We start from the raw sequence: 24,848 nt of genomic DNA, 5'->3' as shown, positions 1-24,848 counted from the left end.
TGGAGACCCGATGGGGCCCTCGGCAAAGGCAGGCTCTCTCAGCCTCAGAGGAAGGCCATCGGGTCAAGAAGAGAAGCTAATAGGGTTGCCATAAATCAGAAATGACTTGGAGGACACAACAACCACAGCCCCCACCAGAATCACATGCCTGGCCCATGGCAGGTGGCTCAACTGAAGGGAGGAAGCCCTGGCTGCTGCCCTGAGTCTGAAAGACCTGAGGAAGGCAGGGGCTCCCCAGAAGCAGAAGCCACCCAGGAGGGTGAGGCTTTCTTTGGGCAGGGCCAGGGCTAGACTGTCTTGGGTTAGGGCCAGGGTTTCCTGGGCTGCTCCTTCCTGCCTTCCTTCCTGCCTTCCTTCCTGCCTGCCTTCCTTAGTGCCTTCCTTCCTTCCTGCCTGCCTGCCTTCCTGCCTGCCTTCCTTCCTGCCTGCCTTCCTTCCTTCCTTCCTTCCTGCCTTCTTTCCTTCCTTCCTGCCTGCCTTCCTTCCTGCCTGCCTTCCTTCGTGCCTTCCTTCCTGCCTGCCTGCCTTCCTTCGTGCCTTCCTTCCTTCCTTCCTTCCTGCCTTCCTTCCTTCCTTCCTTCCTTCCTTCTTTCCTTCCTTCCTTCCTGCCTGCCTTCCTTCCTGCCTGCCTTCCTTCGTGCCTTCCTTCCTGCCTGCCTTCCTTTGTGCCTTCCTTCCTGCCTTCCTTTCATCCTGCCTTCCTGCCTGCCTTCCTTTCTGCCTTCCTTGCTGCCTGCCTGCCTTCCTTCCTTCCTTGCTGCCTGCCTTCCTGCCTGCCTTCCTTGCTGCCTGCCTGCCTTCCTTCCTTCCCGCTTTCCTTCCTTCCTTCCTTCCTTCCTTCCTTGCGGCCTGACTTCCTGCCTGCCTGCCTTCCTTGCTTCCTTGCTTCCTTCCTTGCTTCCTGCCTTCCTTCCTTCCATCCTTGCTTCCTTCCTTGCTTCCTTCCTTCCTTCCTTCCTTGCTTCCTTCCTTCCTTCCTTCCTTCCATCCTGCCTGCCTTCCTTCGTTCCTTCCTTCCTTCCATCCTTGCTTCCTTCCTTCCTTCCATCCTTCCTTGCTTCCTTCCTTCCTTCCATCCTGCCTTCCTTCCTTCCTTCCTTCCTTCCTTCCTTCCTTCCTTCCATCCTTCCTTCCTTCCTTCATTCATTCTTTCCTTCCTTCCTTCCTTCCTTCCTTCCTTCCTTCCTTCCTTCCATCCTTCCTTCCTTCCTTCCTTCCGTCCATCCTTCCTTCCTTCCTTCCTTCCTTCCTTGCTGGCTCCCTGCCATCCCTGCTCTGGCTGCCCCCTCCCCGCCTGGGGGCCCTTGGGGGCTCTGGGGGGCAGGCATCCGGGCCAGGGCCGCCTCCTGCTCCTCCTGCTGCTCCTGCTGCTCCTGCTCTTGGGCTCCAGGGCAGGCGGCGCCCAGCAGCTCCTCCTCCTCCTCCTCCTCCTCCTGCTGCTGCTGCTGCTGCTGCTGCTCCTCTTCCATTCCGAGGCAGGAGGGAAGCAGGCGAGGGAGGATGGCCGGAGGGTCCGCCGCGCAGGGTCCGCGGCGGAGGAGCATCAGCAGCATCAGCATCAGGGCTCCGGCGGGGAGAGGGCCTCGGGGGAGCGGCGGCAGCAGCGGCAGCAGCAGCCCCGCTTAGAGCCCCCCGGAGCCGGAGCCGGAGCCGGAGCCGGAGCCGGAGCCAGAGCAGCCTCTTGGCCGGGGATGGAGCGGAGAGGCCCCCCGGGAGAGCAGCCCCCTGAGCCAGGCCCCCGGAGACTGGAGAGCCCGACCCTGAGGGGATAAAGGGAAGGAAGGAGGGAAGGGAAAAGACAAGCAAGGAGGTAGAGAACCAAGGAAGGAAGGAAGGGGAGGAATTAAGGCAGGAGAAAGCCAGGCGCGGAGGGAGGGCGGGAGGGCGGGAGGCAGCCGGGTCCCTGCGATGCCCGGCGGGGAGGATGCTGGCCCGGGGGCCTCGGGGCCGGTGTGAGCGCGGGGCCCAGATGCTGCTGACCACTCTGGGGGCCTTCGCCGCCTTCAGCCTGATGACCATCGCGGTGGGCACCGACTACTGGCTCTACTCGCGGGGCGTCTGCCGGAGCAGGGCCGCCGGCGACAACGACACCAGCCGCAAGAACGAGGAGGTGCTGACCCACTCGGGACTCTGGAGGACCTGCTGCCTGGAAGGTCAGCCCCGAGGGACAGCAGCTGGGCAAAGGAAGGGCCCGCCCGGGCTCAAGGCTAGGGCATCCTGGGAGCTGGCCTCTGTTGTGGGGTGACAGCAAACTCCCACTCCCAGAATCCCATAGCCTTTCAGCCACAGAGAGTTAAAGCGGTGGATCCATTGACTTATTTGAGGCTGCTGAGTGCTTCTTGGGAGGGCTGTTGTTGTTGTTGTTGTTGTTGTTGTTGCCCTTGTTGCTGCTGTTGTTGTGTCTGTTGAGACTGGCCTTGTTGGGACCAAGCCTTGAACCATGATGGGGTATCATGCGTTTGGCAATGGGAAACCATCGCTGCCCCAGTGGGCATTGCATGGGTTCAGCTAGAGTCAACCGGCCGGATCAGTGGGTCGACACATAGGGAACCCTCTAGAGATCCAATGGGCCTCCTCTGGTTGGATCCAGGCTGCAGTGAGCTTTTTTCACCTTTCATTGGGCTGACCAAAATGCATAGAAACACATGTTGCAAAGGCATGCGTTTTGCTCGCCCCATCAAGGCCTCGCTGTTTTGTGGGTTTGGGGTGTTGTCGTACTTTGCTACACACCAACGCAGCTACCCCTGGGTATACCACTTCCATAGTGGCAAATGCCATCTTTGTTCAATTGACGGGGAGATACAGAGGGGAAGTGTATGCATCATGACATGATCCGCTTCTCCTTCTTCTTTGCCCTTCCGTCCCTCTGGATGCCAAGTCCTTCCATCATCGTCATGATCATCATCATCCATCATCCCCTGAAGAAAGAGGCACTGCATGGCCCTCCTGTTTTCGGAATGGCTACCTATGCCACCAGAGAAGCCACAGATGCGCATAGTCCCAGGAGCGAGACTCTGGTTGTATTCTCTTCTTGTGGGGAAACTGCTAAACAAGGCAGGTCTGCAGCTAGCTTTTCCGATGAGCTAATGCCCCTTTTTGTCTGCTTGCCTTCCCAAGGCTCACAGAGCGGAGCCTATGCCTGCTGTTGCAGAGGGATGCTGGGCTGGCTTATTCGCCAGGTGGTCCTCTAACTTCCAAAAAGGATGCATGCATATGCGTGTGCATGTGTGTGTGTGTGTGTGTATCGCACATCCATGCACACACAGAGAGAGAAAGAGGGAGAGATATCCCTCTTTGGCACCTTGAGTGAGTGAGTCATCAGGGAAGCGTGCCATGCCTCTCTGCCCACTGGTCTCCCAAAATCTCTGGGCTTGTGTAGGTGGGCGCATGCAAGCATGCAAGAGCCCCACCATACTTTTGGGGAGCATGAAATGTTGGCGTTGGTGGCAATGTGGGAAGAGGATGGTTCTGGCTGCCCACCTGGCAAGGCCCCCTCCTTGACTTAGGCCCCATTGAGTGGGGGGCGCATCCCCAGCATGCAAAGATAAACATAGAGCCATGTGCACTGTCTCATTGGTCCCTCCAACAAAAGTTTGTTTCATTCTCCCAGGTGAGCATTGCTCCAGGTGAGGGATGCAGTGGTGCGATAAGAAAGAGGCAGGTAGGTGGCCAGGCCCAATGGAGAGAGACAGTTGAGCTTGAGAGTCCATTTTGCTCTTTGCCAGAAGACATTAGCTGCATCCACACTGGAGAGATAACATGGTTTGGCACCACTTTAACTCTTTCTGGCTCAAGGCTATGGAATTCTGGGAGTTGGAGTTTGTTGTGGGGCCCAGAGCCTTGAGCCAGGATGCTGAAAAGCAGTGACAAACTGGGTTATTTCTCCAATGTGGATGCAGACATTGGTCCCTTTCTTGACATACATCCCTCGGAGCAAGGTTTTGAGATGCACAGGGTTCTTCAGCTCAAGGCGTCTTAGGAGAAACTCAACAAAAAAGGGAGGGCAGAAGAGGATGATAAGTAATATCAGCTGCCCCAATGTCTCTCTAGACCATTTGTCCACTTTGTGTTGCCAAAGAAGGGCATAGAGAGGGCAACTTGTGCCCCTTTAGTCTACACACCTTTTTGTCACAATCCAGGTGAGCTTCATATGTGTCGCCTTCAGATACTCTAGGGCAGTGGTTCTCAACCTTCCTACTGCGGCAACATTTTAATAAGGTTCTTCATGTTGTGGTGACCCCCCCCCCCAACCACAACATTATTAATATAATATCAAATATGTGCTTTCTTAGGACCATGCGAAAGGGTCATTCAAGCCCCAAGGGGGTTGCAACTCATAGGTTGAGAACCGCTGCTCTAAAGGAAAGACTGAGACAAGCCTTCCTATCCATCGCCCACCAAGACGCTCAGCATCCTTGAGACAATCCCATTTGGCATCTTCTCCTTATTTATTTGTTTGTTTGTTTATGGTATTTATATCCCGCTCTTCAACCCTAAAGGCTCTCATCCTTAGCTGTGAAGCCCTTTTCTTTGCAGATTATAGTTTTGCTATCATCTGGCCGCATTGTCCTTTCTTATCCTTCTAGTCAACGCTGCCTTTTGGCAACCCTTTCCAATTGTTTCCTTGGCATGATTGTTTCGGCGGAGTTTTGCCCTGGCCCTCCTTTGAGGCTGAGAGAGTGTACCTTTTGCAGAGTCACCCAGAGGGGTATTCAAAGTCCCCACTGCTCTCCCAGTGTCTTAGTGCATTGCTCAAACCACTATGCCATGCTGTCTCTGAATTGTTAATGTGCCTTCAAGCCAAATCCTACTTACAGCAATCCCTTCCAAGCATCTTCCTGGCCAGATTTCTTCAGAAAGTGTCACTGCTTTCTTCTGAAGCCAAGAGAGTGTGACCATGGGTCATCCGCTGGGTCTCCATGGCAGAGATTTGAACCCTGCTCCCCTGGAGTCCAACCACTGCACCGCCGCTGGCTCCTTCATTTTGCGAGAGAGAGAGAGAGAAAGAGAGAGAGATTACAGGGAAGCCATGCTACAAACCCTGTTAGGTAGTGCCAACTAGAGCAATCCCATTGAATCCTAGGCAGTGGGGCTAGTCTAGTTTGGGGGCAACAAGTAGCTTGTGTTGACTGGCCCGGCTCCTCTCCTTAGTCCCACGTTTCAGCCATTTGTGGACTCCTCTAGGTGAAAATTGCATAGCAAAAGCCTTTGGCCCTTGTGTTTGGCCTGAGTCAGAGGATAGGAAAGGAAAGGGACCTGGGAGGCTCAGACCCCTGCCTTCTGATCTGACCCCTGGCTGGGACCCGCTTCCCAGCTGCCTGGCATGTGCCATTCCCCTCCTTGTTATGTGCCGGGCGGCTGGGAAATTATCCGGCTCCATCGATCTCTGGGAGAGAGCTTGTTGACTGAAGGCATAATGGGACCCGGCTGGTGCATGACTAGAAAGCCTGAGAAGGAGGCCCTCGGCATCCTTGGGCTCTCAGGGTGGGATGCAGGCTGGCTGCTGTTTGCAACAGCCCCCTTCTCTTTTTCTTGACCCACGTTCCCAATACATTCAGGGATGATGTGAGGGGGCCCTGAGCCAGGGAAGCCCTGGGATTGAATCTTGGGACATGGCAGGGGTGCAAAGCAAAGAGCTCGTCTCTTGCTGCCCCTGTCCTCTGCATTGCAGTGATGATGATGATGATGATGATGATGATGATGATGATGATGGTGGTGGTGATGGTGATGGTGATGATAATGGCATGGGCCTACCTTACAGGGTCATAGCAAAGATAATTATTATAACCAGCGTATCTGACATACTCTGAAAGCTCTCAGTATTTGTGCGCATTTTGAGCAAAGAGCTCAAAACATGGTTCCCCAGGGCTGAGGGAAAGGCTTTTCTTTCTGTCTTTTCCATCTGAACCTGAGTCTCAGGTGGAGTAACATGAACAGCGCATCCCAAGGAGGCTCATCATGGTGCACATGAAGGGCTGGCATCCCATTGCAAGTCCCATCGAATCACTGGGGATTGGGTAAGGCCAGATATTTGGGAGCCCCATGCATTGGACAGGTCTGCTCTACTTGGAACTAGAAGCTGGATTTAGGCTGCAGGAGGAAAGAGCCGTTGAGGCACAGATTTCAAATTATTAGCTTTTAAGAAGGGTTCAGAAAGGAGGGACCCCCAAAAGAGACTCAGAGGCAAAAGGTCAGGACCTGTGGACCAGACGCACAAAGCGAAGGAAAGCAAAACACAAATGCATGAATAATTAGACCTGTTGAATTCAGATTCAGGACACCCAAAACACAGACACAAGCTATCAATGGTTTCTCTTTTGAAATATCTAAGACAGAAGAGGTCCAAGTGAAGAGCCCACTTTCCAAATGGCAAGTCCAGTTAATAAGCAAGAAAGCCAAATTTTAAAAGATTTTGACAGTGCTTCTGCCAAAGGTAATGGTTTATGTATGCACTGCTTCAGGACACAAGACCAATATGGACTTGTGTATCATAGATATATTTGCATGCTTTGTATGTCCTTCGCCCAGAATTCATATCTCTAATTATTTATGATATTGCTTTTGGGGGATTCTGAGTTCGAGTTTCCAGTTTTCAAGCGTTTCCTTTGCTGTTGCTTTTTGGCATCCCAAAATGTTCCTTAAATGAGCAGTTATGGCTTATGCACCAGAGCAGCAGCATTCATGCTCTTTTAAAAGTAACTTTTTTAAAAGATAGGGCAGGCATACACCATTTACATCCGTCTGGCCTTCCTTACATCCATAGGGCAAATTCCCTTTCAAAAGGGCCTCTGCATTAGTCAAGGAAAACAATGAGAAAAATTACATAAATGGCATTTGATTCCATTGCAGCTGCCATGCACAGAGACACCGCTCTTTCCCATCTGCTGGTGAGGCTGCAAAACGAAAGGTTCCTATCCACATTTATGGTGGGTTTTGCAGCAAAAGATCTAAATTCAGGGATGCAGTCTTTTCTTAAATATATCATTTTACTAACTGGCATCTTGCAAACGACTCCAGAACTGGCCCTTCCTAGGCTTCTTTCAAGGAGACAAGGCAAAAGCATCCCAAACTCTTCGTTGGTTATTTATTAGTGGCTGCCAGGTTTGTTGTCATCACTCAGTTTTGGAAAGTTTTAAAGAGGGTATCTGTTGTGGCAAAATGGTATAAAAAGGTATAGCAATAAGCTCTGATTTTTAAATCCACTAACAAACTTTAAATAGATAAAGGAAAGAAAGATAAGGACAGCTTTACTGTGATTTTGCTGTTATCCAGAAGGAGGCCTGGGAGGCCTCTGTTGCGCAGAATGTAAGGATTAGTGCTTCCTCCAAATATTTAGTCAAATCCATCATTGCCCAGAAACTTGTTGGCGTCTTGCCCATGTGTCAGGTCCCATGTGGAAGCTGTTCAACATTTTTGTCTAATGCAGAATGTTCGCATTCAGCTGCAAGAAGCTGAGATGCACATGCAGTGCTACTGGGCATAGTTGCACATTGTGTGGTAATGTGCACACACTGCAACTTTGGGTCCATATTTGGTTGCGTGGCATAACAATTTGCCAACAAGATAGGACTGTGCAATTTCGACAGAGAGAAATGTAAGGTACAACACTGAAAGGCTGCATCCATGTTGGAGGAACAACCCGGTTTGGCACCGCCTTTCAGCATCCTGGCTCAAGGCTATGGAAGGCTCCGCTCCACTCTGGTCCCACAACAAACTCCAATTCCCAGAATTCCATAGCCTTGAGCCAGGATGCTGAAAGGCGGTTCCAAACCGAGTTATTTCCCCAGTGTGGATGCATCCAAAGTGGGACATTGAAACCACATGTCTTGGAGCCCAGTGTCAGAAGACTGAGCCATAGTTTGTCTGACTGCAGTGTTGACCTGCAACTCTTTTCTGCTTGCCAGGAAGTGTGGATGGAGAGATGCCAAATCTTTTTGAGTTTCCATCTTGGGGGGAAGGGTTGCCAACTGATTCAGTTTGGTTAGTCTGTTTCCTGACAGTCCAAAACAGTTTAGGTATTTAAAAAAAATGGTGGGGAGACATAATGCAATGTAAATCCCATTGCAATGTAATACAGTGGCAGCCTGTGGTTGGAGGGGGGGGGGGTCATGTCAGATTCTGCCCCGCTTGGGCCATGGGATGGTTGCCAGCTTGGCTTGGTTGGTTGCCAGCTATGATTCCTGCAGTTATGACCTTTGAGCAACATAGACAGGTGTGAGTCGTGCTACACATATAGCATGACATTTTGGACAATGCAGAACGGACAAGTTTGGGGGGTAGGAGCAGGAGCTGACTTCTGCAGAGCCATTGCAGATACACAGTAATGCACCCAAAGTGGGCATTATTGTCATTGACAATGTGCCTTGTGCATTGCAGGCTGCCTCTTTGTATTGTGCATTGTGCAACACATTACCAGCCATTTCTCATATGTTGTGCCATGGCAGTATTCGGTATATGGACTGCGTAGCAGAAATGCAACCAGCGAGTATTTATGCTGGACTGAGTTGATCCAAGAGACTGGCCTTGGAGTCCCTTCCAACGTTGAACCATTCTATGATTTTCCCAGAACCTGAGTTTATATAAACAGAAAGTAGGAGCCGATATTGGAGCCCAGGATGAGAATCTGGAAGAAACCAGCGGAGGAGAAGAAGAACTCATTTTGCACCGCTCTGGAGAGAGAAAGATAAATTTCTTATTTGTGGCTGTCATCTGGGGTCACGGTCACTGCAAAGAATGACAGTTCTGCTTGGAGATGCATCTTTCCTATCTCCAAGGGGACAGTTGCCTGAAAAGGGAGATATTGGATATGGGACTCTCCTGTTAGGCATTGGCTGTGCTTCGGAGGCACACAAACTCTAAAATTATATAAACCGCTTCCACCGAAATGTTGTGCCTGTTTTGTTACAGATCCGTGAGTCATCCTGTCATTTGGATGGATCCCTTCAAAGCATAACCATAAAAATAATAACAGTAACAACTACCTGAATCCTACTGTTTAGTTGCAAGTAGAGTAGACTCACTGATTCAGTTGGCCTTACTTGCAAAGTGACTCACCGAACTAAAATGACACAGCGTTTTACTCAGGAAATGAACATCTAAGAAGCATTTACAATTAGGAGAGATGTAGAAAAAGCCGTCAAAGGACATAATGCAAAGTCTGGCTGAATCAATAAGATTTCAGGCCCATCAATACAAACTTAATCCAAGTTAATGCTCTAACTACCGAAGCAGTAGAAGAAGAAATGGAAAGATTTTCTGCTGGAGACCAAAGCATGACTTCTTGTTAACCGTAGGCAACTGGAATGCAAAAATAGGAAATAGTCCTAAAATCTTTGATTCTGCTCTATCTGGCCTAGGATCAAGAGACTGACTGACTGACTGAATTTTGCAATGCCAAAAGTTTGTTCATCACAACCACACTTTTCCAACAACCCATGAAGCGACTGTATACATGGACATGACCCGCTGGCCAATATGGAAATCAAGTAGACTACACAATCGGAAACATCAGATGGAGAAGCTTCATTCGCTCTGTAGAAATAAGATCAGGAACACATTGTGGCACCAACCGTGAACTACTAATAGCACAATTGGAGTAAAGCTAACAAAAAACATCAAACAAACCATCATGCTGAAATGCAACCCGAAGAATGTTCCTGTAGAAATTAAAGATAAAGTGAAAAATAAATTTGCACCACACAAAGCAACTCTATGGCGAACCCATCACAGGGTTTACTTGGCAATATTTGTTCAGAGGCACTTTGCCTTTGCCTTCCTCTGAGGCTGAGAGAATGTGGCTTCCCCCCAAAGTGGGTTTCCATGGCCAAGGGGAGATTCGAACCTTGGTTTCCAGAGTCGTCGTCCAACACTGAAACCTCTACACCATGCTGGGTCTCTGCCCTAAACCAAATAAATATTCCACCTAAATGTAAGGAAGAACTTCCTGGCAGTAAGAGCTGTTTGACAGTGGAACACACTGCCTCAAAGAGTGGTAGTCTCCTTCTTTAGGTTTTTAAACAGAGGTTGGATGGACATCTGTCAGGAGTGTTTCAACTGTGTGTGCATTCCTGTTTGGCAGGGAGTTGGACTGGATGGCCCTTGAGGTCTCTTCCAACTTTATGATTCTTCCTGGGTCAACATACTGGAATAAGGACTGGTGGCTCTGCACTGTCAAATATTATCCCCCATTTGGCTACCATGAGTCCTATTTGGAGAGAGGTCCTGGCTTTGCGGGGAATGAGAGATCCCTGCAGGAACCAGGCCCTCCTTCCTTGGACTAAAGAGCCCTCCTACTGGCAAGTGAGCTTTCCCTGCATAACAGCTGCTGACTTTCCTATTCCTTTGTTTGCGCCTATTGACAGAACTCGGCAATGGGTCAATACCAAGCTGTCAGTCTGGCGTTTGTGAGAAGACACACAGTCCAAGCTCTCACAACGGCAGCTGGATTACAGGCATCTTGGAAGACGAACTACAGCGAAGCAATGAGTTGCTCTTCCCCTTGCAGACGGATTGGGTCCTCCTGGATCACTGGAGGAGCAATCCTATCACTTCTTGCCTGGGAAGAAGGAAAGAAGCAACGTTGAACGCAACGGGGATTACTTCTGAATAGGCATCGATAATATTCCACTTGGAGAGCCTCATCACCATCATCATCACCACTAACAGTGCCATTGCCAGAGCTTGGGGAAGTTACTTATTGGAGGTTCCACAGTCAGGATGCTAGGAGATGCACTCTGCATTACTAGAGCCACAAGGGTTTTGGGCAGCCAGACCACTTCCACAGGTCCAGTCATTCTGTAGGTAGGGTTGCCAGATCTCAGGGCCTGCATCTCTTATCTTCAGGGATTATATCTCCAGGCAAAAGGCAAGGGCTTTGTGCATATCTCCAGCTCAGCTAACACAGCAGCACTCTGCTACAATTTGCAAAGTTTAATTTATTTGTTGGTGCAAGTTGCAAAGGGGGCCTGTGTATTTATTTTGTTATGGTCCTCCCCCCACCCCAGTTGTTATGGCACCAGGGCTCACCCTCTACTCTCCTGTGCATTTCCCTGAGTAAGTGAGAAGTAAATGGGAAGGAATATCCTCTTTGTTTCATCTAGATCTGGGAATAGCCCCTTTACCGAAGATTTCTGTCTTAATTTTTCAAGCAGGAAAAAATGCACTCTTTGTCTGTCTTTGGATGATGAGCGCCAAGTATTTGGGTTGGTACCTAATGTATAGCCCTTAATGGCCTCACCAGGGGCCTTCATGTCATTTCTGACTTATGGCAATCCTAAGGCAAACCTATTGCAGGATTTTCTTGGAAGAATTTGTTCAGGGACAGGTTGACCTTGCCTTCCTCTAAGGCTGAGAGAGTGTGACTTGCCTGAGGTCGCCAATGGGTTTCCATGGCCAATCGGGGATTCGAACCCTGGTCTCTCAGTGTCCTGGTCTGACACGCAAACCATGACACCATGCTGGCTCTGAGTTACTCCTGGCAAAAGTTCAGCACACCTGAAACCAAAGGCAGAGCATGTGTAGATTCATTGAAGGAATTGTTGAAGGGTTGGTCAACACACAAGTAAATCTTGTTGATTGGATGGGTCTTCTCTGTTTTGAGCTAATCGCAGGGTTCAGGATCAAAATTCCTAAACCTAGATATTGGGAGTGTGGTGAAGTCTCTTCCTTTGGGCATTTCCTAATAGAGGCTGGATGGCCATCTCTTGTGAAGGCTTAGATTGTGTCTTTTTGCAGAACTGGGTTGGATTGGGTGGCCCTTCAGGGGGTCTCTTCCAACTCTGTGATTCCATAATTTTATGTCTTGTCATTGCTTCTTCTTGGTTTGCTGGGAGAATGACTAGGAGCGTTTGGACTCTTCAAACTTGTTTCTATACTTGTATATTTCTCTATAAAGGCAGGCAACTGCAAACCTGATAGAGCCGTCCCTCCATCCTGAGAACCACCCCAAGTCCCTTACATAATTCCCCTTTTCCCAGCGAGGTCTTGGAGGCCTGTGAGGCAGGGAAGGGACGTGCCAGCGGAGGGAGGCAGGGAGGCAAGGCGTCCATCCATACACTGGAATTGTGGCTGGCAATGTTGCAGCTGCCCGATTGGCATGCACAGCCAGCTCCCGCTGTGTGACTTTGCTCCTTGGAGGAGCCGGGCTGAGCAAAGAGTCCTCAGCCTGGAGAAGATGTTTGCTTTGGATTACGGGGAAGGATTAGCTCTGTTGCTAAACACAATTGCAGAAGAGGAGCGGCTCGGGTCTGGGGGGTTTTCCCTTGTCTTTTTCTTAAAGCAGTCATTCCAGTGTTTCTTGCAGCCTTTTCACGGAAGGAGGAAAGAAGCGTCAGGGCCTAGGGAAGAGCTGTCAGGCAAAACCCTGCACAGGAGGCCACATTATTATTATTATTATTATTATTATTATTATTATTATTATTATTATTATTTAATGGACTGAACAGGCCCCATAGCACTGGAGGAGACCCATTCAAACAATTACAGTGCATGGACTTGATCCAATGCTTTTGCTCCACTTATGGCTAGCAAAAGGATCTGGCGGTTACACTTTTGGAAGTCCACATAACTATGACTAAACATATCCATTGCACAATGGCAAAAATGGACAAATGCACACATGGGGACACCAATAGGATTCGAGTCTTCCTCTTCCTCTTTGTGATGGATCAATCTGCCTGGTCTGGAGATACTTCTGGATCTCTTCTCTTCAGGTTCAAGTGGCCCAATGACTCACAATCCCTTTGACTGGCTTTGGCCAATGCTTTCCTGGACTGGGCCAGTAGTCCAGACACTGGGGGTTGCCAGTTTCAAAATGGTCTTTATTCTACATTTTCAGAATATTCAGCTGCATGGCATTACTATATCTAAGTCTCACTCAGGGAAGGAATGGCATAAAGACAGATAAGAATATAAATAACAGCATGAGCAGCATGATTTATAAAAGCCATATGAATTTCATGATGAGAAATAACAGTGAATGATAGAGACCAAAGCTGGGATCCTGTTGGTGTCTTCCCCATGTGCCACTTCCCTCATGAAAGGGACTGTGACATTTTTGCTTGGTATGAAACCTCTGCACTTATTTCAAGACTGCAAAAGCAGAGTCGTGAAAGTTGCGCACATGGTTGCGCACACACCCCTGGTGCATGGATGCAAATGTGCATTCCACATGGATGTGCATTGCGCACGGAAGTGCAAATGCACAGCATTGCAATTCACTAAATGAAGTGTCCTTGTGCAAGGGCCATGCAACTAGTGTACAGTCACACTCTGTCTTCTCAATGCAGGATTTCAACCCCAATAGCTTTACTCTGGTTATTGACCGAAATAAAGCTTAATTAATTACTTCAAATATCTAAAGGACATAAACCAAAAATGATGCTAACTGGAAGAAGTCGTTGCAGTCACAGTAAGGAGCAAAGCTCTGTCATTTCTATCAAAAGATTCATTCGGCCAAAGGAGCTTAAGACATTTGCAAAATGCATTTGTGGGCATGTGCAGTTGTTTTATTACCTGACAAATGCATGTTCTGCACAGATGGATTTTTTGAACAATCTTTACTGATAAAAATCCCATAGCAGTCTTTAGCTTAGCCTCCAGGGCTTGCAGAATAGAAAACATCACTCTCTGAGACAGCATTAAGTCCTGGGAGATCTTGGCGTATGAAGCGAAATTCACGCCCTGACCTTGCGTTTCCAAGGTCGCCAGGCAGAACTAAGTCCCAGGAGATCTTGGCGCAGCGTAAAACGAAACCTCCCCGGCGTCCCTGCACCAGTCGGTGCCTCTGGTCCTGCGTCCCATTCATGCGAAACCTGGGCTCCGTCTGCCACCTTCCTTCTGTTGCCTCCCGTCCATTGAGGAGCAATTGTCTCCCGTAACCTACTGTCCTAGATTTCAGAACGAAAAGGAAACAATTGCCAAATGTATTCTGATTTAATAGGAGCGACTGAGATTTCAATGAAATATGGCAAATGGTTCCAGCTCTGCAGAGCAGAGTGAGGGCCGGAAGGCGGAGCGAAAAGAAGAGGAGCAATTATTTTCCATGACATTTGCTAAATTCCTGGAGGACCAGCTGCAGATGAAGGCTCTGGAGGCCAGGCCAGGCTGCTTGCAAGGGATGGCAACAACAAAGCCTGGCATTTGAGAGACAGAGAAAGAAAAAGAGTGTGTGTTGTTGCAGTGAGAGACCTTCGCCATCCACACCTTCAGCTGCTCCATCAAACTGTTGGCGTTGTGCATTACGCACTGCCTCTCTGCAATAGCAAATGCAAGGCTGCCCTATTAGGACTGGGGCTGAGGCAAAAAAAAGACCTCTCTGTTCCCCGAAATTGCTATTTTATGTGATATTGGAGAGGGGCAATGGAACGATGCAGTGGTTTGAATATTGGACTAGGGTTCCCAGAGATCAGTGTTCGAATCCCTGCTCAACCGTGGCAACCCACTGGGGTCTCATTCCCACTACCTTTTAAATCAGATCATGAATCGGTTTGAACCAGTTCAAATGACTCTGGTTCCCACTTAATGTGAATTGCTGAAGTGATTCCAAGAAGGGACTCATGCTCTAGAGCAGTGATGTCCAGACTCTGGCCCTCCAACTCCCAGAAGCCTCAAGCATCTTGGCTAATGGACTGGGATTCTGGGAGCTGAAGTCCCAAACACCTGGAGGGCCAGAGTTTGGACATCACTGCTCCAGACCCATTTAACCCATGTCTTTTTGATGCTGATCTTTTCCGCTTCTTTTTCAATAAATCAATTCCACACAAGTGTGAACCACAAGCGGATGCAAATCAATTCAAATTTCATTGGTGAATGGGAACCACAAGTGGGTTATTTTGGAGGGAAAAAATGCGATTGGGGCAAATATAGTGGGAACTACGCTCCGCTGTCGAATCGATCCATTGATTCGGATCACACACCGATTTATCTGTAAGTGGAAATGGGGCCTGGGAGACCTTGTCCAAGTTCATGCTTTCTCAGCCTTAGAGAAAAGCAATAGCAAACCTCCTCTGAAGAAACCTGGTCAAGGGCACCTTATTTGTAGAGTTAGTGTGGAATAGTATTATCACTCCATGTTCCATACGTCTTTTGATCCAAAAAATGAATTGCAGAACTTGGCAGAGTGCAAAAACCAAAGGATAACTGCACTCCAATAATGTCTGTCAGTCCTGCATTATATGCACATCATTCCTCCAAAAAGCATCCGCGTTTGACATCCCAAGCGGTATGTTGAGAGTTTATGTCTCCAAAATGGAATACTTTCCCCTCCATATTGGATCCGCTTGCCGTGTATAATTCTCCTCCATCCCTTTCGGCGGAAGAGAACTCTCTCTTCGTGTTTCATCAAGTAATAAAAGCATCAATAAATGCTAATCAATAACAGAATATATTCAGGTTACTGCAAAAAAGAAAAGAAAAGAAAGTATCCTACCCGCTTCTCTCTTCTTCTCCTGGCACTAAATTCAGATGTGAGAAGATCAAAAGTAATTTCTTGCAGAAGACTCCATTCTGAGAGGGAGAAAAGGCAAAGATGAAGATTTTGGCAACAGCATGGTGGTCCACAATTTATCTACTATACACACACACAATAGGATTATTTTTATAGGATATATTGTATGATAAACTGAGAAACGCTCCTTCTCCCCCTTCCTTTGAAATGGGCAGAGATAACAGTAGAGGTGGAAAGTGGTACCATTTTGGAAATCTCTTTCAACCTGATATTCACATTTAGTTTTGGGGATATACTCAGGGGCTCCATTCCAGTGGCAGATAGGACCTTAAAGTGATGAGGACAAAATGACCAGCAAATTTGGGCTTAATACACTTACTGCCACTAGCTACGCCTTTGCAGAGATGGTCAACTGTTTGTACAGAGGGGAGTTATATAAAAGCATGGAAATAGTCCAGCGATGGTGTCCTAGGTCAAGCAACACAACCAATTCTGGCCATAGTGTCTGGGGGATTTTATGTAGTCCAAAAAGTAACTTTCCCAAGCTCTGCTAGAGAGGAAAGGAGATTAGGACTGGAGGGCGTCCATCCAGATGTCCATCCAGATATCCATCACTTTGAAATAAAATCTAGATGTTAACCAACGATTCCCAAACTTGGTCCTCTAAGGTGTTTTGGACTTCAACTCCCATAAGCCCCAATCATCTTGGCCAACAGCCAGGGGGATTCTGGGAGCTGGCGTCCAAAACATCTGGAGGACCAAAGTTTGGGAAATGTTGCTTATTCTCCTTGCATTAATCTCTCTGATAGGAACCTTTGGGTCTTGGGTCTTGTCATGTGTGATCTTGTAATCATTTTGCCCAAACAAATCAGCCACACGAAAGCCACTATGGCCCAGTGGTTTGGCTGTGTGACAAGGGCTCTGGGAGACCTTGGGTTCAAATCCCCTCACTTAGTTGCTTTGTGTCAAAGGGAGTGCGCACTGGCTGTTTTCATGATGCCACTGAATCAAGGGGGAGGTGGGAAGCACTGATTTTACCCAACATCCCGAAAATGCATTTGCACTTGTAGTACTCTGCAACCATGGAGGGAATGCATCCTTTGCGCACAGCCAAAGAAAGTAGAACTACTCATCTAATAAGATCTACACAGGTGCAGGACACCAACAGGAGTCTTGTTGTATGTCTACACTGCACCACTGCAGCAGTTTGATACCACTTTAACTCTCTTGGCTTCACTCTGCAGAATCTGGGGAGCTGTCATTGGATCTATCATGTGGCAATATGACTCATTGGAAAAGGGGATAATGCTGAGTTACATTGGGAGGCTGTAGGGAAAGAGGGAGATTATCTTACAGGTGGATGGATTCCATGGAGGATTTGATCTCAGAGCCGGTCATTTGTCTCTTTGGCAATTTCTCCTCCAGCACCACATTTCGGATGCGTTGGTTTCTGGAGTTTATCAGACAAGGGGAATTGGAAGTATAATCCGATGGAAATCTGAACACAATCATGGGGTTTAACGTTATTGCGTGATAACCCACTACACACAAATTCGGGCAATGGGAAGTCAGTCCGAACGCAATCATATGGTTTCACGTTATTGCGTGATAGACTGCCACATGCAAATTCGGGCAATGGCATGCTATTTTCGGGCAATGGGGAGCCAGTTTGAATTCAATGCGCATTCACGTAATTGCGTGAAACTAGAGGCTTTAAGTGAATGCGTTCTGACCCCACTTTCTTTTCATTCGAATTTAAGAGAAATTCCTCCCATTTGATAAACTCTTCTCTCCTGTCAGCTTTCTTTCCTCTTCCTTCACATTCTTCTTTCAGATCTATAACATGGAAATTTGAAATGTAATTACCTGGGTGACCCTGATGTTGGTATCTAATGATGTTTACAGTTTACACTTGTAGACCTTATCTTGCTCCTTCATCGCTGTCTTTCTAAGTCTTGTGTCTAATTTGCACGAATGCAGTTTGACACCATTTTGACTGCCATGGCTCAATGCTATTAAAATTGGAGTTTTATAGTTTGGTGAGCTATTTAGCCTTCTCAGTCAGAGTCGTCTGGGGCCACAACAAACTACAAATCCCAGGATTCCATAGCATTGGAGCCATGGCAGTAAAGCGATGTCAAACTGAATTAATTCTGCAATGCATATTAGACTTTATCTTGACAGATGGATGGAGCCATGGCTACTGCCCTGAGTTTGCAAGACCTGAGCAGGGCTATGGATGACCAGGGTATCATCCGTATGTTAAAGCCAAATGGACAGCAAACAGCAACAACAAAAACTTCGAATTCTCCTCCAGGGAATTCTCCCTTTTATTCTAGTTCCCAAGTTATCTTGTTTAACTCCGCAGTCCCTCCTATCTAAGGTACTTGGAAATTGTCATCCAGAGGAGCCCTCTTTCTCAGTAGTTCTCAACCTTTGGCCTTCCAGATGTTTCGGTCTTCCAACTTCCAGGAGCCCAAGCCAGCAAAGCCAATGAGGCCTTGCAGAAATTAAAGTCCAAATCATCCAAAGCACTGAAAGCCATAGCAGCAGCAGAGGGCTCTAGGAGGAAAGCACATCATGCCCCTTTCCAGATGTGCAAGTCCCAGCAGCCCTAAAAGTGAGGAATTATTAGTGTTGAAGTCCAACAGTATGCCATCACCTCCTTCTCTAGCACTAAGCTACAGATCCCAGGGTCTCTTAGGATGTTGTTGTTGTTGTTGTTGTTGTTGTGTGCCTTCAAGTTGTCTGTGACTTATGGGGACCCTATCCTGGGGTTTTCTTGGCAAGGTTTGTTCAGAGGTTTGCCATTGCCTTGTTCTGAGGCTGAGAGGGTTGACTTGCGGAAGGTCACCCTGTGTGTTTCCATGACTGAGCAAGGATTCAAACCCTGGTCTCCAGAACTGTAGTCCAGCACTCAAACTGGAAGCCACTGCAGTTAAAGTAAGTTCAAAATGATATAGAATCATAGAACACTAGAGTTTCGGGGCAAAAAGGCCCTGATCCAGTCCAACACCCTTCTTCTGCCATGCAGGAACTCTCAGCCAAAGCTTCCCTATTGACAGATGGTCATCCAGCCTCTGCTTAAAGAGCTCCAGAGAAGGAGACTCCTGGAGAAAAGGGGCCTGGACCTCAGATCTGTTGGCCCTGGTCTTTATAGTGACCATGATTACCAAGTCCTGAGATTTCTGGTCCAAAACTCAGGACTTAGAGATAACACCTTGTGATATCATAAAGGATTATGATTCTGCAGTGCAGACACATCTTGCATTAAACCAGTTTAGCCGTGTTACCTTGGCAGTGTGTGCTGGCACTCTAGGAGCACTGGCTCATTCTGCAGATGATCTTTTGATCAGACCAAAAGCCGGACCATTGGCTGATTCACCTTGGAGGAATCCAGCGAGCAGGAACAAGGCAAGGAGCATGCGAACAAGTGAGGAATGAGGCGCTTTGTATGGCTGGGAGATTGCCTGCAAGTGGGAAAAGCAGAAGCAATTCAAGATGCAGCCCCTAAAGACAGTGGGTTCTTCTCTAGGAGAGGCACAAAGGGTTTTAATGAAGCCAGGAAGCGTGAAGGAGGCGTTGGCTCTATTGTCAGGGAAGGGACAAGACAATGCGTGGAATCAAGGCAATTGAGAGCCCTGGCTTTGCACAATCCTCTGGTACAAAAACACAGGTGGAAATGTTCAGGAGCCAGAAAACAGCTGCAGAAATGCAGGCAGACAATGGCAACAGCTGTGCAGGGAAGCTATTTTCTTTCTATCCCCAACCTCAGCGTTAGTAAGCTATTCCTCTCTGCCAGGGGCATTGCATTGCATTGCAAAGTGCAGGAGCAACTGGATCTACTCACAAGCCCCACTCTTGTAGCCAAAATAGCATTCATCTCTCTGGAGACAAACCTTTCCAAGCTTGGCTTTTGGAGACGCAGGCAACCCAAGACAATGTGGTAGTGAACCTGTTTTGGGTTTTACTCCAGACTTCACAGGAGCAGAGTCCTAGCTTTATACCCCCATTGCAAGAACTGCCCCCTTCAATTCCTAATTTCTGATCCCTGTTCTTTTAAATACCCACCAACCTGTAAGAGGACCATTCCTCCTAACCCACTGGTGCTAAACCTATATGTGGCTCTGCTTACATGGTTGAGATGGTACATGCTGCTTGCATGTATGATCTGACATGCTGCTAACTTGATAAGGGTCTCCCTAGATTTTTGGAAAGCCTTTCCAAAATCCTAACCTGGGTGCTATAGAATAATGTGGCACAGCACAACAACCCTGCAACAGAACAGGAGACTACATCCCATTCTAGGTCCTGCCTGGAGTAGAGCCATTGAATCATTTGGATTTACCTGTGTGTTGAGTCTCCATTGAAGACATAATTAAGTGGGTCTACTCTACTTTAAGGATTCCAGGGAGAACCTGAAGGCTTCAAACGCTGGCAGACATGCACAAGTATAATTCCATTTTATGCCCGCAACGTCTTGTTGTTTGGTAATTGTAGACGTTGTAGTGGTTAGCAATCTCTTCCACCTTCTGCAGCCTCCAAAGCCATCCATCCTGGACTTGTCACATTGTGATAGCCCTCACGCACATGGCTATGTGGAGAGCAGAAGGGATTGGAGAAGTGCATGCAGAGCTTGGTAGAAGATGCCCTTTGTCTGACTACAAGGACCCAGATTTCCAAGACTGCAGCAACTTAAGACTTAGTTGAATCCATGCAAAATAAAAGACAAAACCCTGGCAGAGTTGAGGTTTGCAAAACAAAAGACAAAAGGACAAAATAAAGGACAAAAGGCCAAGTGACCCAGGAAATGAGAACATGGCAAAAACAGAAGGGTTTTAATCATGAACAATTCCCAGTGTCTCACTCTCTGCAGTGCTAGAAATTTGGAGGCCGAAGGGCAGGATTTCATGGGGAGCATTGCAGGGAAATGTTTTCATTTTTGCCTCCTCTCTTTAGATACACCTTTGATTTTGTGGTAGTTCCCAGACCTTTGACCATCTTGTCCATTCTCCTTTGGACCCATTCCAGCCTGTTATCAATATCCAGGGTCTGGAAGGGAGCAAGTGTTGCAGGAGAGAATGAGCTTGTCATGAAAAACCACCTTTTGATTTATGCACCCAATTCTTTGGAAGTGGGAAGAGTTTGAACAGAGGTCCTCGAGCACCCAAAAGAAAAAAAAACCCACCCTATAACAATCTCACATCGCTTTCTGTCTCTTTTTTGGCTCCTTCTTCTCCCAGATTGTTCCTGGTTCTTCTCAACAACTACCTTGTGTAGGTTGCAATTATCCCACAGATTCCAGGATGGGAGCATGATTCATTGCTGTGATGGAGACTCCTACACACACACACATAAATGCCTTGTGTGTGTGCTTACATTCCCTTTAAACTGCTTTTTAGAAATGGTCCAGAAAGAGAGAGTTCCCTCTGACACATGCACCGCATGACGGCCGAAACTGTCAAAGCTGCTCTTTCTGGCCAGCCCTCAATCGAGGCATGGATTTTGGAGACTATGATCCACTCCGGCAGGCCATGCATTCATTCATAAAATCTGGTCCCCTTCCAGAGATTGTCCTGCTTTCCCAGCCTGTCTTTCATTTTGGCTGCTCCGTTCTGCACTCATTTAACTCTTTCCTTCCAACAGGAACCAATCCCACAATGTTGGGCCTCTAGAAAAATAAAATCCATGGTTGCTGGGTACAGTTTTTACTGGGACCAGCCACAAGATAACCTTACATGTGTGTGCAGGTTTTGAGGTTCTCCAGACCTCTCCATCAGTTTAGAGGAAACCAAAATAAAGGAGAGGATGAAGCAGATTATTTCTCCTCATTGGCATCACTTAGGTTGGCATCAGTAACTCCTGGTGCCACCCATTGACCTCCTCCCATATTATGCCATACAGAATCCTTAGGAATGTTTTGTGTACTAATGTTACTTGTAAATCGCTGTTCCCGCACATCACTGAATGTGGCATGAACAACTAGCCCCATTAAAACTATACCTTTAAATGACAATATCATATGCACAGCCTAGTTTCATGGGGTTAAAGTGGATATTTATTAAGATGTGATTCCCCCCCCCCCCCAAAAGAAAATGTAAAAAGAATAATAATTTGTCTAGCTGCAAACAGGATTTCCCAGCTCCTTGCTGGTGCTGCATCCCTTTTGAGGATGGGCTTCAGCACTTTGGAGAGCTCTGTTAAAGCTCAGTTTGCAAAGGGATCTTGAGGCACCTCTGAGGCTGATTGAAAGAGAGAAGTTGGTAGCATGAGCTTTCATAGACTTGGGTCTACTTCCTTGGGTTAAACCTAGAAGCAGATTCATGCAATCCTAGTACCAATGAATCGGAGAGGGTCTTGCAGGTCAACTAGTCCAAACTTCCCAACAAGTCAGAAACTCCACACCTAACCCACTCGTCCTTCAAGCTGGCCATCCAACTGCTGTTGAAATACACTCATCCCTCCATATTTAGGGCTTTGATATTCCTGGATTTGATTATTCAAGGATTTGTTTAATATGTTTTCTCTAGGAATCTCTAGGTCCTCTGGTGCAATTCTATGGTCAATTTTAACTAAAAGTCACCCTGAAGGACCCAGAGATTCCTAGAGAGGACACTCTACTAGGTCTTTGTAGCTCCTCCAGCGCAGTTCTATGGCCAGTGTCTGTCGGAGGTTGACCACAGAGTTGCCCTGGAGGACCTAGAGATTCCTAGAGAGGACACTCTACTAGGCCTTTGTAGCTCCTCCAGCGCAGTTCTATGGCCAGTGTCTGTCGGATGTTGACCACAGAGTTGCCCTGAAGGACCTAGAGATTCCTAGAGAGAACACTCTCCTAGGCCTTTATAGCTCCTCCATTGCAGTTCTATGGTCAGTGTCTGTTGGATGTTGACCACAGAGTGGCCCTGAAGGACCTAGAGATTCCTAGAGAGAACACTCTCCTAGGCCTTTGTAGCTCCTCCATTGCAGTTCTATGGTCAGTGTCTGTCGGACGTTGGCCACAGAGTTGCCCTGGAGGACCTAGAGATTCTTAGAGAGAACACTCTCCTAGGCCTTTATAGCTCCTCCATTGCAGTTCTATGGTCAGTGTCTGTCGGACATTGACCACAGAGTTGCCCTGGAGGACCTAGAGATTCTTAGAGAGAACACTCTCCTAGGCCTTTATAGCTCCTCCATTGCAGTTCTATGGTCAGTGTCTGTCGGACGTTGACCATAAGAGTCACAGTGGAGGACCCAGAGATTCCTAGAGAGGTGTCCTCTCAGGTAAAAACATGGTGTTTTTGTTATTTGCTGTTTTTCCATATTCACTGGGGTCTTGTGCCCCTAACCCTGGCAAATATGGAGGGACAAGTGTACTTCCAACAAAGGAGAGACCATTGTCCTTCCAGGGAATCAGAAGGTTCTTCTTAAGGCTTAATAAGAATCTCCTTTCATAGAATCATACATTTGGAAGAGACCCTAAGGGTCCATCCAATCCAACTCCATTCTGCCAAGTGGGAAACCACCATCCAAGTCCTCCCTGTCACTGATGGTCATCCAGCCTCTGTTTAAAAACCTGCAACGGAGACTCCACCACTCTCCAAGGGAGTGTGTTTCACTGTCAAACAGATCTTACCATCAGGAGGTTCTTCCTAATGTTTAGATGGAACCTCTTTTCCTGTAAATTGCATCCATTGCTCCATTGTGTCCTATTCTCTGGAGTAGCAGAAAACAAGCTTGCTCCCTCCTCAATATGACATCCCTTCAAATATTTAAACAGGGCTCTCATATCGCCTATTAACCTTCTCTTCTCCAGGCTAAACATCCCCAGCTTCCTAAGTCGTTCCTCAAAGGGCTTGGTGGTTTCCAGACTTTTCTTGGGTTTTGATCCATCCACCGAAAGCAAGCTCCTTCTATCTTTCACCTGATGACTTCCCTTTCAATATCTAAAGAGTCCCCAACCCAGTAACATGGTGCCTTCCTTCTCTTCCTTCTTGGATGGAAGACTTTGTAGATTTGTCCTTGGACTAAAGTGGACCATGCAGTCTCATCCTGTTTGAACATCAGGATGGCATAAAGCTAATACTCCATTTCACCATCCTCTGTGGTTTCCATTGCCCAGTTCATCCCAGTCCAGAATGGAAAGAAGAAAAAGGCAGCACATATTTGTTCTGTTGATGAAGGAGGAAAGCTTGGCTCTTTGCAATCGACTGAAGATTAGCTTGCTGGGTGCCTGCAGTGACCGAAGAAGCTGCCATCCACATCCTTTGTGCAGATGCACCTGGGCTCCCCTTTCCCTCCGCAGACCATCTCTCTGCTATAATAATAATAATAATAATAATAATAATAATAATAATAATAGGATTTATTTATATGCTGCCCAATCACTGGGAATCCAGGCGGCTTACAACAGAGGGGATAATAGACGGTTCCTTGCCCTCAGGCTTACTATCTAAAAAGACACAACACAAAAGGAGAAGGGAATGGGGAGGGGGAGGGGAAGAGATAAGGTCCAGCAGTTCTTCTCTCCCTCTGAGGCCTAGACCAAGGCAGATGGACTGGAGGGAGAGCTCTACTTCTTCAGGCTAGCCCTGATGGAGCTGGGCCTGCCTGGTCAACTCTCTCATAGGCCGGAAGATGACAGTTATGGAGGGAGGAGTCTCTTCTTTCAGGCTAGCCCTGATGGAGCTGGGCCAGCCTATTCTCTCTCTCACAGGCCGGAAGATGTCAGTTATGCAGGGACTTTGACTCTCTCTTCTCCCTTACCGTCCTCCGCAGCTCCTGGGCCGCCTCGAGCCGCACTGATCTCTGCCATCGCTATTCATTTGGCTTCATTTATTAAAATATTTATGCCTTGTGCTGTATGTGAAAGGGATCTGGGAGTCCAAGTAGACAACAAATTGAACATGAGTCAACAGTGGGATGTGGCAGCTAAAAAGGCCATTGCAATTTTAGGCTGCATCAATAGATGTATAGTGTCTACATCAAGTAATAGTGCCACTCTATTCTGCTTTGTTGAGGCCCCACCTGGAATACTGTACCTTGTTCTAGGCACCACAATTTAAAAAGGACTTTGAGAAAGTGGTGTCCAAAGGAGAGCGACTAAAATGGTGAAGGGTCTGGAAACCATGCCCTAAGAGGAAAGCCTTAGAGAGCTGGGGATGTTCAGCCTGGAGAAGATAAGGTTAAGAGGTGATATGATAGTCCTGTTTAAGTATTTGAAGGGATGTCATATTGAGGAGGGAGCAAGCTTGTTTTCTGCTGCTCCAGAGAACAGGACCCAGAACAGTGGATGCAAGTTCCAGGAAGAGATTCCAGCTCAACATTTGGAGGAACTCCTTCCTTGGAGGTCTTTAAGCAGAGGCTGGATGGCCATCTGTCAATGGGGATGCTTTGATTGGGAGTTCCTGCATGGCAGAATGGGGTT

General features: G+C 47.6%; 1 protein-coding gene across 2 annotated transcripts in view; it reads left to right on the top strand.

Moving 5' to 3' along the window:
* The first annotated feature begins 1,603 nt into the window (after positions 1–1,603).
* LOC149306173 (voltage-dependent calcium channel gamma-3 subunit) overlaps positions 1,604–24,848 on the top strand; it is a 38,036-nt gene continuing 14,791 nt past the window's right edge. For both annotated transcript variants that reach the window (XM_089540037.1, XM_089540036.1), the window contains exon 1: positions 1,604–2,153. In XM_089540037.1, the coding sequence (XP_089396163.1) occupies positions 1,925–2,153 (229 nt within the window). In that variant the 5' untranslated portion in view covers positions 1,604–1,924. The remainder of the gene's footprint in view (positions 2,154–24,848) is intronic.

This window comes from Sceloporus occidentalis, unplaced genomic scaffold, assembly GCF_023333645.1.
Source record: "Sceloporus occidentalis isolate IW3139 unplaced genomic scaffold, rSceOcc1.0.p SCAF_10, whole genome shotgun sequence".
Classification (NCBI taxonomy): Eukaryota; Metazoa; Chordata; class Lepidosauria; order Squamata; family Phrynosomatidae; genus Sceloporus; species Sceloporus occidentalis.
Note: the sequence above shows the minus strand (reverse complement) of the source record. Positions and strands in the feature narration are given on the sequence as shown.